The sequence below is a fragment of the Schistocerca piceifrons genome, chromosome 6 (assembly GCF_021461385.2).
Source record: "Schistocerca piceifrons isolate TAMUIC-IGC-003096 chromosome 6, iqSchPice1.1, whole genome shotgun sequence".
NCBI lineage: Eukaryota > Metazoa > Arthropoda > Insecta > Orthoptera > Acrididae > Schistocerca > Schistocerca piceifrons.
Window position 1 is genome coordinate 93268196 of NC_060143.1, and position 14340 is coordinate 93282535.

General features: G+C 36.9%; 1 protein-coding gene across 1 annotated transcript in view; it reads right to left on the minus strand.

The window, feature by feature from the left end:
* Positions 1–229: 229 nt before the first annotated feature.
* LOC124803161 (transforming growth factor beta receptor type 3-like) overlaps positions 230–14340 on the minus strand; it is a 110751-nt gene continuing 96640 nt past the window's right edge. The window contains exon 7 of the mRNA XM_047264342.1: positions 230–892. Coding sequence (XP_047120298.1) covers positions 765–892 — 128 coding nt within the window. The 3' untranslated portion in view covers positions 230–764. The remainder of the gene's footprint in view (positions 893–14340) is intronic.

Here is a 14340-nt window from a genome sequence, read left to right on the forward strand (position 1 = left end):
AACAGACAGCTCACAAGTGGGGCTGTGATTGCATGCACGTTGCTACTTCAAGGTAGAATGTTGCAATACGATATGCAAAAACCTTGATCAATACCAAAAATATCAACAATGATCACACTTGTCTGTGTTCCAAATGCAGTTCAACACCATAAGTCACTTTTATTTGCAAATATGTCTTTTTTCCATAAATGTTTTCTAGTAAGGCCCAGAATATAAAAATAGTTCCAATTCTGCCTTGCAGGTTAAAGGTTACTCTCACATGTGATAGAAATACTCATAATATTAGAGCAAATCTATCAGTAAACTGCAAAAATGATTTGAGCAAGTGAAGATTCTGTTCCATTTTGAAACACTAATGGTGTTATATGGAGGCAAAGAGCGAATAAAAAAAATCACTACCATGCATACTGATACTGCACCACTGAATCATTAAGACTGTCTTTATTTGATGTGCATCCAATTATTTTTATTTGAAGCCAACTCATTTCTTCTGTATGAGGTATACTTTAACGTACGGTACTTTTGTTGCTGATGGTGGAGATGATAAAGGTTAAACACTGCAGTTCAAATAGGAACTCAACACTTGGTTTCATACACATTTCAGTTTCTTCAACACGGCTCACAAGTGAATAGATTCACATCTGCAATCACTTCTTTCGTACAACAGTAACTGCAACCTGGGTGCAATAATAAAAGCTGCATCTTGTCACAACAATGCTCACTCACAACCGTGCCCACATTACTGGAGAACCACATGTAGCATATCATAAATTAGCACTTGACCCAACACTGTTTGGGGGTACACTGAAAACAGTGCCACCTGCACTAATATTTCCTGTGGTTATTCCTCCAGTCTGATGAACTTGTTTTGTTCTGTGATGCCGCAATGGATCTGAAAAATACATATATGTATATATTCCAGTCTTTCACATCTCTATATTAAATAATGCCCCATAATGTGTATTGGAACAATCTGAGAACAACTTACACAAAGAATTCAGAAGTAGGATTTACTGAAGTAATCACACATTAAATTTTCATAACACTATGATCAATGAAATAAGTCATATCAAAATTGATGAAAAATCTTGGGGTTGTCAACCAGCCTGCCAGCTGTCCAGAAGATGAAGAGTAGGATACTCATCAAAATGTTGTGGTACCTCAACACTGTCAACTGTCTGGAAACCCAAGAGCTTCTCAATAGTAGCATATGGCAACAAAATCACCATTCTTATTGAAAACATTTCAGTTTTGAAAACCAATGAGCACTACTAAAACTAGCAAAAGTGGCTCTAAGAATCTTCATCTGTGCTACAGCAGCATTACACGAGGAATCATATTTATTACATAACTCAACTTTCATAATCGTAAAGCCATTTTTAAATTTTGACAGTACAGTAATTGTGCTCTTAATAATGTTGCTATCAACTCAAGAGGTAGCAGAGTTAACTTTGTGCCAAGTGCAAGTCTTGTGTCACAGAATAAGTGAACAAACATGTCTTTTGTAGTTATGCAAGGACACAAAACTCCTTCATATGCTCTCTCTAAAGTATTGCAGAAAACATACAATGAATACTACACTTCATGGGATTTGCTAACCATCTTGGAATTTGTATTAGGGACTGTGAAGGTAATGTAGATATCCAGATCAAGTCCCAATATAAAATGACTGCAATTAATTCCAGTCAATACCTCTACAATATATATCATGGTATAATAATTTGCCAACACGAGATACCTGAGAGAAAAGTCCTCAGGAGTTGTAGAACCTTGCTGTGATTTGTAGCAGCTTCCTCTTAACAGTTTGCACTGTAACTAGTCTACTGGTGATGTTCTCTACACTCATGCAAAAGCTGTCTGTTTTTGTGTTCTGGTAGATGTCTAGAACCTGCTTCTCTACGCTGACATCCTGTTTTTCAGCTCTTCAAATATTTCATTATTCTCAATTACTGAAACAGTGGTGAACTATTCTTATCTATCTTCCAGTAATGACCCCAACTAATTAACATATTGGCAAGCAAAATATGTTTTATACTGGTGAGGAAAATCTGTTTTACACTACCCTAACTGTAATCTGTGAGCATGTGTCATAATCTTAACAACATGTGAGATCAGTGACTGAGGTGCAAGGCAGTGAGCAATTTTGTAAATATTCACAGAGACCATGAAATTCAAAGAAACTCACTTAATGTTAAAACGGATGTGTTTACACAACCTTAGCAAACTTGCTTGGGACTCAATATACAGTCATTTTCATGCCTTCTATCAATGCCTGTAATATAATAACTGTCTGGCTCTCATCTAACTAGTAAGCATAGAGTCATGAACCCCAGGCTAGTAAACTTGAGGAAAATGAAACTTAGTAACATCTATCTGACCAAGCAAAACAACAATTATCTAGTCTCCTGAGGCCTTAAGGGTCTTCCTGAGACTCTTTACCATTAATGTAAAGTTTCCTTCTTCCCATAGCTGGCTGCCTGTGACTGTTTAGCCACAAGAAAGACTGGTTAAGATCTTTCAGTCTCTCATTTCATTCTCCTAATCCTGCTATTGTTCCACAATCCTGGGCACAATGGTCATGTGGCTCACAGAAGACATAAACAGTACCACCTGTTCAACTTTAATTCTTAATATCCCCTTGAAATTGTTGTACAGGTGAAGATTAACTGTGTAACTTGGGGTGGTGATGGTGTTGCACAAATATTTTGTAATCCGAGAGCTCTGCCCACATCTGTCCCAATACATTCTATTACTTTAAGGATGTTGTTCTAAGATACCTTCACATTTAACTTTAATGATAAGAGTACAAACACACAGTCAGTCATGAATGCGATCACAGGTATTCACATCTTTGTCCAGCGCATACAGGGTTTTAATATGTAAATTACAGTTTGTACAGGTGTAGTTAAGTGCTGCTAGAATCACACACTGTAATAGGTTTAATTCCAACCTCATAGTCCAAGTGAACCTGTATAATTCTACTACTGTTGCTATAATAAGCCTAAAGCACCTTTTTTGTCTCCTGATAAGTATCAACAGTCACACTGATACCATTCCCCTTTCAGGTTTCCACGCAGATGTATGTGCTTATAAATGGTAAAAAGTGACGAATTCTTGCCAATCAAATGCTTGAACTGTTTTGAAAAGCTGTACAAGCTTCTGAAAAATGCCTTGAACTATAAGAAGCGCAGTTTTATTAAGGTTCATAAGACAGCTGAGGTGACAGTTACTGACGGTTATGTGTCATTAATGGTAATGTGTGACACAGCACCTGCCTCGTTTCATCCCCATTTTCTGTGAGATACTTACAAAAGTACATTTGCCAATAAGTACACACCATATTCAGTTATGTGAGATTTTAGTACAAGCACTACAAACCTTGCTGTTGTGTGCCCACACCTCCATACCATTATCATCATCATCAGCAGTTATGTTGGCAACAAGCTCAGTATCATCAAGCAGGTTGTGAATCTCATTGTTGAGACCTGTCAATTTATCTATTATTGCAAAATAGAGGAGAGAATATCATGGACATGATACAGGATTTGGGATGGACCCAATAGAACAAAGGCATTTTTCGCTGTGGCAGAATCTCATCACAAAATTTCAGTCACCAACTTTCTCCTCCAAATGTGGAAATATTTTGTTGATGCCAACCTACATAGGGTGAAATGTTCATTATAATAAAATAAGGGAAATCAGAGCTCCCAGAAAGATACAGTAGTTCATTTTTTCCACACATTGTTCGAGGGTGGAATAATAGAGAATTATTGTGGAGGTGGTTCACAATGAACCCTCTGCCAGGCACTTTAGAAAGATTTGTATGTAGATGTAATCTGGCCTTACAGTGTTCCACATCCTCCAGTAGCATCAAATCAGTAAATTCCTGCACCTACTTGACAAAATGTGTGATTTTTACTCTTCTTCTTGCCTGTTGCTTTAAATGGTCAGGAATGTAATTTGTGTATTTCACAAAATGACAAAAACATAGAATCCTACAAATATAATACCAGTGAAGTCATACAAATACCTGGATGTAGCACTCAGTAGGTACACAAAATGGAACAATCACATAATCTCTGTTGTGGAAAGAGCAGGTAGCACACTTCAGTTTATTGGTGGAATACTAGGAAAATGCAATCAGTCTACAAATGAGATTACTTACAAATGACTTGTGTGGCCCATCTACAATACTGCTCAAGTTACGATGAAGCAAGCTGGGATCTCTTTACTTCCTCTCTTGCTTTGCCATCTGCCTCCTTAAATTCATTTTTTTTCATTTTTGACTAATTATCTTTAACATACATGAGTATAATCTGCATTTCCATAAAAGAGAAAGGATGGCCCTCAGTCTTAAAGAATAGAGCACCAGGCCTAATTTTGTGCTTAGTTTTGTGTATGTAATTAATTTCCTAATTTATTTTGACTATCCCCAGTTAATGCCCTTTGTTATAAGGTGAAGTCAATAATTGTTTGGTGACTTAAATTCTATTGTTGACTTATAAACAAATATAATTTGTGCTAATTATAAACAATTGGAAGGAGAACTGCTAGAATTCTTAAAGTATTTATTTGGCTCTATCCGAAAACATATTAGAAAAGCCAGCCCTTAATTATTTCCAAAATCAGTACCAGGTTTGTCAAAAGTATTTTTTGTGTAAAAATATCTGTTAATTTCATTATTTAAAAAAATAATTCAGCCTTTGTGGCTGAAGAAACTGTTAAAAAAGGAGGAATTTTTTGATGTATTCAGTTAATTGAATGAGTTATGTTTTCACTGTAATTTCTGTAAATTAAACATCGAACAATGTGTAGTTTTAGTACCTATTATTGTGAAGATATATAAAGGATGGATTTTTGGTCTCTACACAGTCAGCCCAAGGCCAATTTTCAGAGGGAAATTATGTACTGTTTAAAGTAACAACAATGTGTCAACTTAACAGTGGAGTTAGTGTTATACAAATAGACCATGCATTAAAACAAGGACAGTGTCTGTTCAATTTTTATAAGAAATTGTGTCACACGTACCATATTATTTTGCAAGAACCGTGAACTGTGTGGTTACGTTTTTACTGCTCAAAGATGTTCATCAGCAAACTATTGTAGCAGTATGCTGATGTTTGCCTGCAACCTATAAATGAGGCTTGTCAAAATTTACCGATAGTGACTGGGCATATAACTGTGTAATATTGGGGGGTTGTGAACAGTGAAAGTAAATAACTGTGAAACGCAACTATGCACCTGTCGGCTACATCATTTACAGTAGTCAGTATTGAACTTCCAACCTCCATTTTTCAGCCAGTGTAACAATGCTGTACGTCGACACTGAGGACTATCAATGAAGAAATAAAGCAGATGAACATCACATATGGTGCTTTCAGGTGAGGACTACTGCATTTTGACACAGTAAACAAGGACTCACAAACTTTGAACAGTGAACTCGAGAGCAGTTTACAGTACAGTGACTTTAACAAAGTGAGTGGATGATACATGTGTCATCAGAATTTTGTCAAAGACAGTGAACAGACAATATTATGGGAGTGTGAAATACAATTACTTTGAAATATCAGAATTGATGTAGCCGCCATCAAACAGGGAGGTGCAACAGCCAATCAGCAAGTGGGTTCTATGGAAGCAGCTGTTGAGTACAGGAGCAGCCAATCAACTCATAGGTGGACACAGCCGAGCAGGATAAACAACATGTCTCACAAAGAGAATTACAATATGCACCAGCTGTGCAGACGACCATCAAGATGACAACCGCAGCAGCAGCAGGAGACGAGTGAATAAAAATAAGGTAATTCATAGCAAAAGCCGTTTTGTATTAAGTGATACATAATGAGTGGCCTTAACAAACAAGACAGTGTGATGGAGGAGAATGGACAACAGGAGAGTGATGTGACTGATAACAAAGCTGTAGATGTTAAGTTTTTAAGTGAACAGATAGACGTAATGGGGACTGATTCAGTAGATGACAGTGATTATAAATCAGATATGAATGTAACTTTGAATGATGGTGATGAAGGTCATATTGTAAGTGAAATGATAAAAGTGGCATCTAAATTCTGTGGTGATGTGAGCGAAATGGACAAAAACAGTACTGAAGCGGGTAAAATCATTAAGGTTAAGGAGGAAGACTCATAGTGAAAGTCAGCGAAGGCAAAATTTATGGCAGACAGAAAATCTGAAGTGATGTCAAGGCAACTTATGAGTAGTATGAGTATGACAGAAGACATTAGTAGTATGAAAAAAGACATTAGTAGGGTGAAAAATAAAATTGTGAGCATTAAAACTGACATTGCTAGCTTAAAGGATGAACTGAAGAAAGAAATTAAAAAGGAAATTAAGGTAGTCAACTTTAATCTTTCAGCACATTAAAAGTTGAGGCAGTAATAAAAGACTGTGATTAAAAGATAAAGAAAGTAGTGCAGAATACTAATGAGAAATTAACATTAATGAGTAGTAAATGTGTAGAGGAGAGAAAGAAACTTTGTGATGACTATAGTAGGAGGGTGGGAGGGTGGAGGCTTCCAGGAAACAGTGTAAAGATGAAGTCAAAGCAGCCAGGAAATTTTGTGCTCAAAATAGGATTAAACTTTAGAACCAAATCAATCAGATTAAAAATGATTTACAAGTGTAGGTAGAAACCAAGTGTGCAAGAGTGCTAGACAAAAAACTGGTAAAAGTAAATAAAAATGTAGATTCAAAATTGGCTGAAATGGAGAAAAAGATGGATGAGGTACAAAATCTATTATATACAGTATGTAGTGTCCCAAACAGTCCTTCATTTGTTTGTTGTAAGAAACTTAATAATTTTGAACAATATGGGGAAGTGCATCCACTGGATTTCATTAGAGAATTTAATGCTTTCCCTGAAACATGGAGTGACAAAGACAAAATGTCATTTGTGAGAGGTTTCTTGAAATGGGATGCTTATCGATGAGCAGCTCAGGTAGCTGATAATTGTACCTCATGGCATAGCTTTATGAAAGCATTTTTAGATGAATATTGGTCCAAAGAGAAGAAGCAGAGAATTTTGAGTGAATTTTGGGGAGGAGAGAGATTTTACTCTAGGAACGGTACTGTGAAAGGTTTCTGTCAGCTTTGGATAAACAAACTGAAATATTTGGACAAAAAGCTAGGTTGTTTGTTGTCGTCTTCAGTCCTGAGACTGGTTTGATGCAGCTCTCTATGCTACTCTATCCTGTGCAAGCTTCTTCATCTCCCAGTACTTACTGCAACCTACATCCTTCTGAATCTGCTTAGTGTACTCATCTCTTAGTCTTCCTCTACGATTTTTACCCTCCACACTGTCCTCCAATGCTAAATTAGTAATCCCTTGATGCCTCAGAACATGTCCTATCAACCGGTCCCTTCTTCTTGTCAGGTTGTGCCACAAACTCCTCTTCTCCCCAATTCTATTCAATACCTCCTCCATACAGTAAAGCTGCATGCCCTCAGGAAAAATTACGGCTGTAGTTTCCCCTTGCTTTCAGCCGTTCGCAGTACCAGCACAGCAAGGCCGTTTTGGTTAGTGTTACAAGGCCAGATCAGTCAATCATCCAGACTGTTGCCCCTGCAACTACTGAAAAGGCTGCTGCCCCTCTTCAGGAACCACACGTTTGTCTGGCCTCGCAACAGATACCCCTCCGTTGTGGTTGCACCTACGGTACAGCCATCTGTATTGCTGAGGCACGCAAGCCTCCCCACCAATGGCAAGGTCCATGGTTCATGGGGGTAAGAAAAGCTAGGTAGTGAATCAATAATTGTTGGTTTAGAAACTAAGTTGCCTCAGAAAGTCAGAGAATTGCTTTACCTACCCCGAGGGGTAACATTAGTAATTTTTTAAAATTATGTTGATAAAGTGGAGAGGATGAAGCCCTCAGTGGAAGATCATAGGAGGAATTTTGATGACAATAATCAATCAGGGAGAGAGTTTCAGGTAATTGGGATGAACAGAACTAATTATAGTAGAAATTCAAGGAATGGTTGGGTGGAAGATAGCCAGAATGAGCACAGAAATGGTAGGACAAATTCAAATAACAAAAATGGAGGAGATAATGCTCCAGTTTTTGGCTCGCAATAGAGGAGGTAATAATGAAGAGCCACGTGTATATAAATGTGTTGTAATCACAGGTAAGGTTAATGTAAATGATAGTAGTAAGGTGAGTGTAAATTCTAATTCTAGTGAGATGTTGAAGGATGGTGTGGGTAGCAATGTTTATCCTGTAAAAAAAAGAGGAGGAACTTGGTATAATAAAATTAAGTGATGAAATAGGGTGTGTTGCTGTTGCTCTGGATGTCCAAAGTGTCAAACTGGATGGCAAATTTTTAAGAGAATTCAGGTATTTTGCTGTTTGGTCTAATACTGGAAACAAGGATCAACTAATTAGCCAAGTATTTGAGGACAGTGAAAGCGAAAGTGGGTCTGATTCTGACAGTAGCTGTACTGATGATAGCAATGATGAATCCAGTAGTAATGAGGATGAGGTATTTGAATTTATCATCAATAATGATGGCAATGTGTTAAGTAAAAAAAGAATAAAGGAGGATAATACTATGCCTAATGAAGAGTTAGAGTTTAATGAGAGTGGTAATGAGGACGAGGACCATGCTGTCATTTGACTGTGTCTGATAATTGTTTTGATAAGCAGGATAATAGTTTTTCCAGGGAAAGGATTAATGAGAATTTGTTGTATGAAGAAGATCACATGGTAAGTAAAAAGGAAGTGTGGCAACCTGTAATAAAATGTACAAGGTATACATGTTAGGTGTTTACTGGACAGCGGTAGTGATTTGAATGGCATTTCACAGTCATTTTTTGAATCTATTAAGAACGCAGAGGGTATAGCAGTAATACTTGTTTCTGGAATAAAAATTATTGGTGCTATAGGTAAGCTATCAAAGAGTGTGAAATGAGAGGTACTGTGGAGTTGGCGGGACAGTTGTTGGAGTGCAATTTCTTGGTGATTCAAAATCTCAGCATTGATGTAATATTTGGGACTAATTTCTTGTGCAAATGGTGTGTAAATATTGATTCTGCCAGTGGTAAGTTTAGTTTTAAGTGCAATGGAAGTAGGTATGATGCATCATTTTTGGAGGGTATGGACAAGTGTGTGGAAACTGAATTAGATTTGCCATTAAGAGTTTTGACCATTGGGCAGGTTGCTTAGGAACAAAATGAGGAATGAGCAAGGCTGGAAATAATAAAGAGAGTTGAGGATATTAAAGGTATTACAAATAATTAAAGGGAGGAATTAAATGGTATTCTACTGAGCAACTGTAAGGCATTTTCAGACAAGCCAGGTTTGGTAAATGATTTTGAGTGCAAATTAGAGTTTAAGGATTATGAATCATTTTTCAAGAAGCCTTATATTACTCCATTTTCAAAAAAGGAAACAATGAGAAAAGAAATTCACAAGATGGTCTCATGGGGGATTACTGAAAGGTTGTGGTTGTAAAGAAGAAGAACAGTGGTGTCAGGTTGGTTCTGAATGCCAGGAAGTTAAATGAAATCGTCGTAGGGGAGAGTGACAACCCACTAACACAGATGAAATTTTGCAAAAGTTCCATGGATGTAAGTTTCTGACTTCTTTTGATGTGACTTGTGGCTATTGGAATATTAGTTTGGCCAGTGAATCCAGGCCATGTACAGCATTCTCTCTCTCTGTGCGTGTGTGTGTGTGTGTGTGTGTGTGTGTGTGTGTGTCAGAGCTATTGACAAGGTGGTAGGTGAGATATTAACCACAGACATCACAGTCTATGTAGATGATATCCTAGTAGTGAGTGCATAATGGTTCAAGCACTGTAAGATTCTGAATGAAGTACTGAGGGCTATGTCTAGAGAAGGTATGAAACTAAAATTAAGTAAATCTGAACTTGTAAAGTAGGAAATTTCATTTTTGGGTCACAGGATTAACGAGGAAGGTATACAGCCTGATGCAGAAATCTTATAGCTAAGTTTGGCTTGTTTGGCTTCTACTGAAAGTTCATATCAGATCAGTCATTTAATCATTCTTGCTTTGGTTATTTGTTGAAAAAGGATGAAATGTGAAATTGGACAGAGGAGTGTGAAGAGGCATTTCAGAGTTTCAAAAAAGAATTAGTAAACAGTAAGGTGTTAGGACATCCAAATTTTTCACTGCCTTTCTGTGTAAGTACTGATGCAAGTTTTTGTGGTTTGGGGGTAGAAATTTTCCAATTACTCGTAGTACCTACTGAGAAGGGGGCTGAACACAAAACTATTGATTTTGCTAGTAGAACATTACAGTCACATGAAAAGAACTATTACATTTCAGTATTAGAGCCTTTTGGCAATTAGTTTTGGATTTCAAAAGTTTGAGTACTATTTGCTTGGACATATGACCGTAGTGTATACAGATCATAAGGCTTTGAATTACCTCCAGAAGTGCAGGCTGAAACACACCAAGTTAACTAGATAGGGTTTTTATCTACAACAATATGATTTGGAGGTAAGGTATGCAAAAGGAAAAGACAATATTGTGGTTGATGTATTACCTAGGATGCCAGCAGGGAAGAAGGATACTGACAGTAGTGAGAACCATGAAGAACAAGTAAGGTTGTTTTATTTGCAGGGAGTGAAGAATGAGAAGCTTATTAGGAAAATTTGCAAGCAAATGAGAAGGGAGCAGAATGGGGTTCCAAATTTAAGGTTGGTTGAGCAGTATTAGAATTCAGACAACATGCCAAAAGTGGAACAGTACTATACTATACATAAAGGGTTGTTGTTTAGGAAGTAAAATTTGAATGGTGAGGACTGGACATTTTGAGAATCCAGAGTGAAAATATCATTCTGGAAACATCTCCCATTGCTGTGGTTAAGCCGTGCCTCCGCAAGATTGAAGCTATGATGATAGGTCGTGTGTCGTGCTTGGGTAGGTCAGTTGGTAGAGCACTTGCCGGCAAAAGGCAAAGGTCCCGAGTTCGAGTCTCAGTCCGACACAAAGTTTTAATCTGCCAGGAAGTTTCATATCAGCCCACACTCTGCTGCAGAGTGAAAATATCATTCTGGAAACATCCCCCAGGCTGTGGCTAAGCCATATTTCTTCCAGGAGACTAGTTCTGCAAGGTTCGCAGAAGAGCTTCTGTGAAGTTTGGAAGGTAGGAGACGAGGTACCGGCAGAATTGAAGCTGTGATGAAGGGTCGTGTGTCGTGCTTGGGTAGCAGCTCAGTTGGTGGATCACTTGCCCGCAAGAGGCAAAAACTCCCAAGTTCGAGTCTCGGTCCGGCACACAGTTTTAATCTGCCAGGAAGTTTCCAGACTGGAAATGATGCTTTCCTGACCAACATGTTGATAAATTTGTTGACTACTTGCATGAGAATTATGGACATTATGGCACTAGGAGAATAGTAGCTAAGATACAGGAGACAGTAATATTTAAGAACTTGTGGAAAAGGGTTAAGGAGAGACTAGGAAGGTGTGGTAAATGTCAGAGAGTAAAGACAACTGGCGTGCCATCAAAAGGCTTAATGCATTCTGTTCTTCCTAGCGAACCTAAAAAGCTTATAGCAATTGACCTTCTAGGAATGTTGCCTGCATCTACAGGAGGTTGTAAACATATTTTCGTTGTTTTGGACACATTCTCAAAATGTGTAAAATTGTATCCAATTAAGAAGACAAATATTATAATTGAGAAGTTGATATCTGATTACTTTTGCAATGTAGGGGTACCAAAATCACTTTTGTCTGACAATGGTCTGCAATTTGTTTCTGAGAGGTTTGGACACTGTATGGCAATACACAAGATAAAACACATAAAGATCTCTACCTATTTTCCACAAGGTAACATGAGTGAAAGGGTTATGAAGGAGATTAATAGACTGTGCAGGACTTATTGTAGTAAGAAACACACTGCTTGAACAAGTTATATTCGACATTTGAAAATACTATCAACAACTTGTGGAACAAATCAACAGGATATGCCCCAGGTGAGCTTATGTTCAACGAGAGACCCAGCAACATCATCAGAGAAGATGTGGATTTCCCTCAGGTAAGTGAAGTAGCACAGGACGAAAGGATCAGATTGGCTAAAGAGATAATGAAAAAGAAAGCAGCAGGAAGGAAGAGAAGACATGACAAAGGAGTGAATCCAACTAGTGTCAGAATAGGTGGCTTTGTCCTTATCAAAACCAAAGAAAATGATGAGATGAATAAATTTTTGCATGTGTATCATGGTCTTTTCTGAGTGGTACGCAATGCCCATGACAACTCTTATGAACTGGCTTACACAAAAACTAGTAGGATTTTTGGAATAAAGAATATTATTGACCTGAAACCTTATGTATCACCAATGAGATGTTTGTATATCAATCCATGACAGTTTAAAATGTTTCTAAGCTTAGGTAGTGTGGATTTTGTTAGGAGAATGGAGTGTGCATTGAACCAGAAATAAGACCTGTGACCAAGTAGGGGGTTCAAGATTGCGTGTTGGGTTCATTATGTGGCGATAATGCTTACCCCAGCTGTATGTCTCATCCTTTGTGTTTTCTGAGGCAGTCAAACTCCTATCCTATCTGAAGTTTTTAAGTGAATCAGAAACATTCTACTTTCGATTTTCATGTGATTACATAAATGGTGTGAATTTCAAACCAGGACTTCGCATTTTAGTGATTTTGCAAATGGAAAATAAACCCAAATCTTTCAAGTTTAACCAGTTTAAGACAGAGTTATCTACAAGAGTAGTGTAATGTGCACTTGATTTTAAATTTTTACTAGTCTCCACCTTTCGCACTGTAGTCAGTTTTAGTGTTAATTATTGTGATGTTATGAGAACTGTGTGATGTATTTATTTATGAAGTCATGACCATTATTTGCCATCAGTGTAAAACAATTTTTCCTTATACTTTGTTAGAAGTAAAAGTGAGTGTACTAAAGTGGGGCACTTTGTCTAACTTTTTCATGTACTGTGGTGGAGGAGAGTCACCTCCAAGGATAGCAGTGTGTTTCCTTACTAACTGCCACTTGGACATCTGAAGGTGTGGATGACTTGGTGAGAAAATGTGTTAAAGCTCATTAAAAGAGTGAAAGTGCTTGTGCAAAATACTAAACAATGAAAAAGTGAATTTTTCTGTCAAGAAAATGAACTGCAAGGTGTAGTGCAATTTAACTTCTTGCAACCCATATCATTTACTTTATTGAAGCAAGAGAGGACTTGTATAAAGTGATATGTATTTTAAAATGTAATCTTTGTTTATCCAAAAAGGACATCACCTATGATGAAGATGTCTATTTTTATTAAAAGTATAATTTGTGGATATTTTGTGCCAAGGTACAATACACTATATGTAAATATTTTGTATGGAGATTTTCATATGGCCAGTTCATATAAGTAGGAATCTGAAAAACATATGTGCTGTAGTTTATGATAAGGAGGTTTCTTATGTAATTTTCTTTTTTATGTAGATTATTAAACCTACTTTCTGGGATCTCTTGTGGTCATTGAATTGCCCAGTTAGCTATTTGCAATACCTATCTGGTCAATCCAATGAGGGGGTTATGTGACAAAGCAAGATGGGATCTCTTTACTTCCTCTCTTGCTTTGCCATCTGCCTCCATAAATTCAATTTATTTTCATTTTTACCTAATAGCCTCTAACATACATGAGTATAATCTGCATTTCCAAAAAAGAGAAAGGTTGGCCCTCAGTCCTAAAGAATATAGCACCAGGTTGTGCTTAGCTTTGTGAATGTAATTAATTTTCTAATTTAGTTTCATTATTCCTAGTAATATATTTTGTTATAAGGTAAGCTCAGTAATTGTTTCATGGCTTAAATTCTATTGTTGACTTATAAACAAAAATAAATTCAGTTCTAATTATAAATACTTGGAAGGAGAACTGCTAGGATTCTTAAAAGTATTTATTTGGCTCTTTTCGAAAACATATAAGAAAAGCTAGCCCTTAATTAATTCCAAAGTAATTACAAGGCTTGTCAAAAGTATTGTTTGTATAACTATATCTGTTAATTTCATTATTTAAACAAATAATTTAGCCTAACCTTTGTGGTAGAAGAAACTGTTAAAAAGGAGGAATTTTTTTATGTATTCAGTTAATTGGATGAGTTATGTTTTAATTGTAATTTCTGTAAATTAAACATCGAACAATGTATAGTTTCAGTACCTGATATTGCGAGGATATATAAAGGATGGATTTTTGGTCTCTGCACAGTCAGTCCATGGCTGATTTTCAGTGGGAAATTATGTACTGTTTAAAGTAACAACAATGCATCAACTTAACATTTAATTAGAGTAACACAAATAGGTCATGTGTTAAAACAAGGACAGTGTCTGTTCAGTTTATATGACAAATAGTGTCAGATGT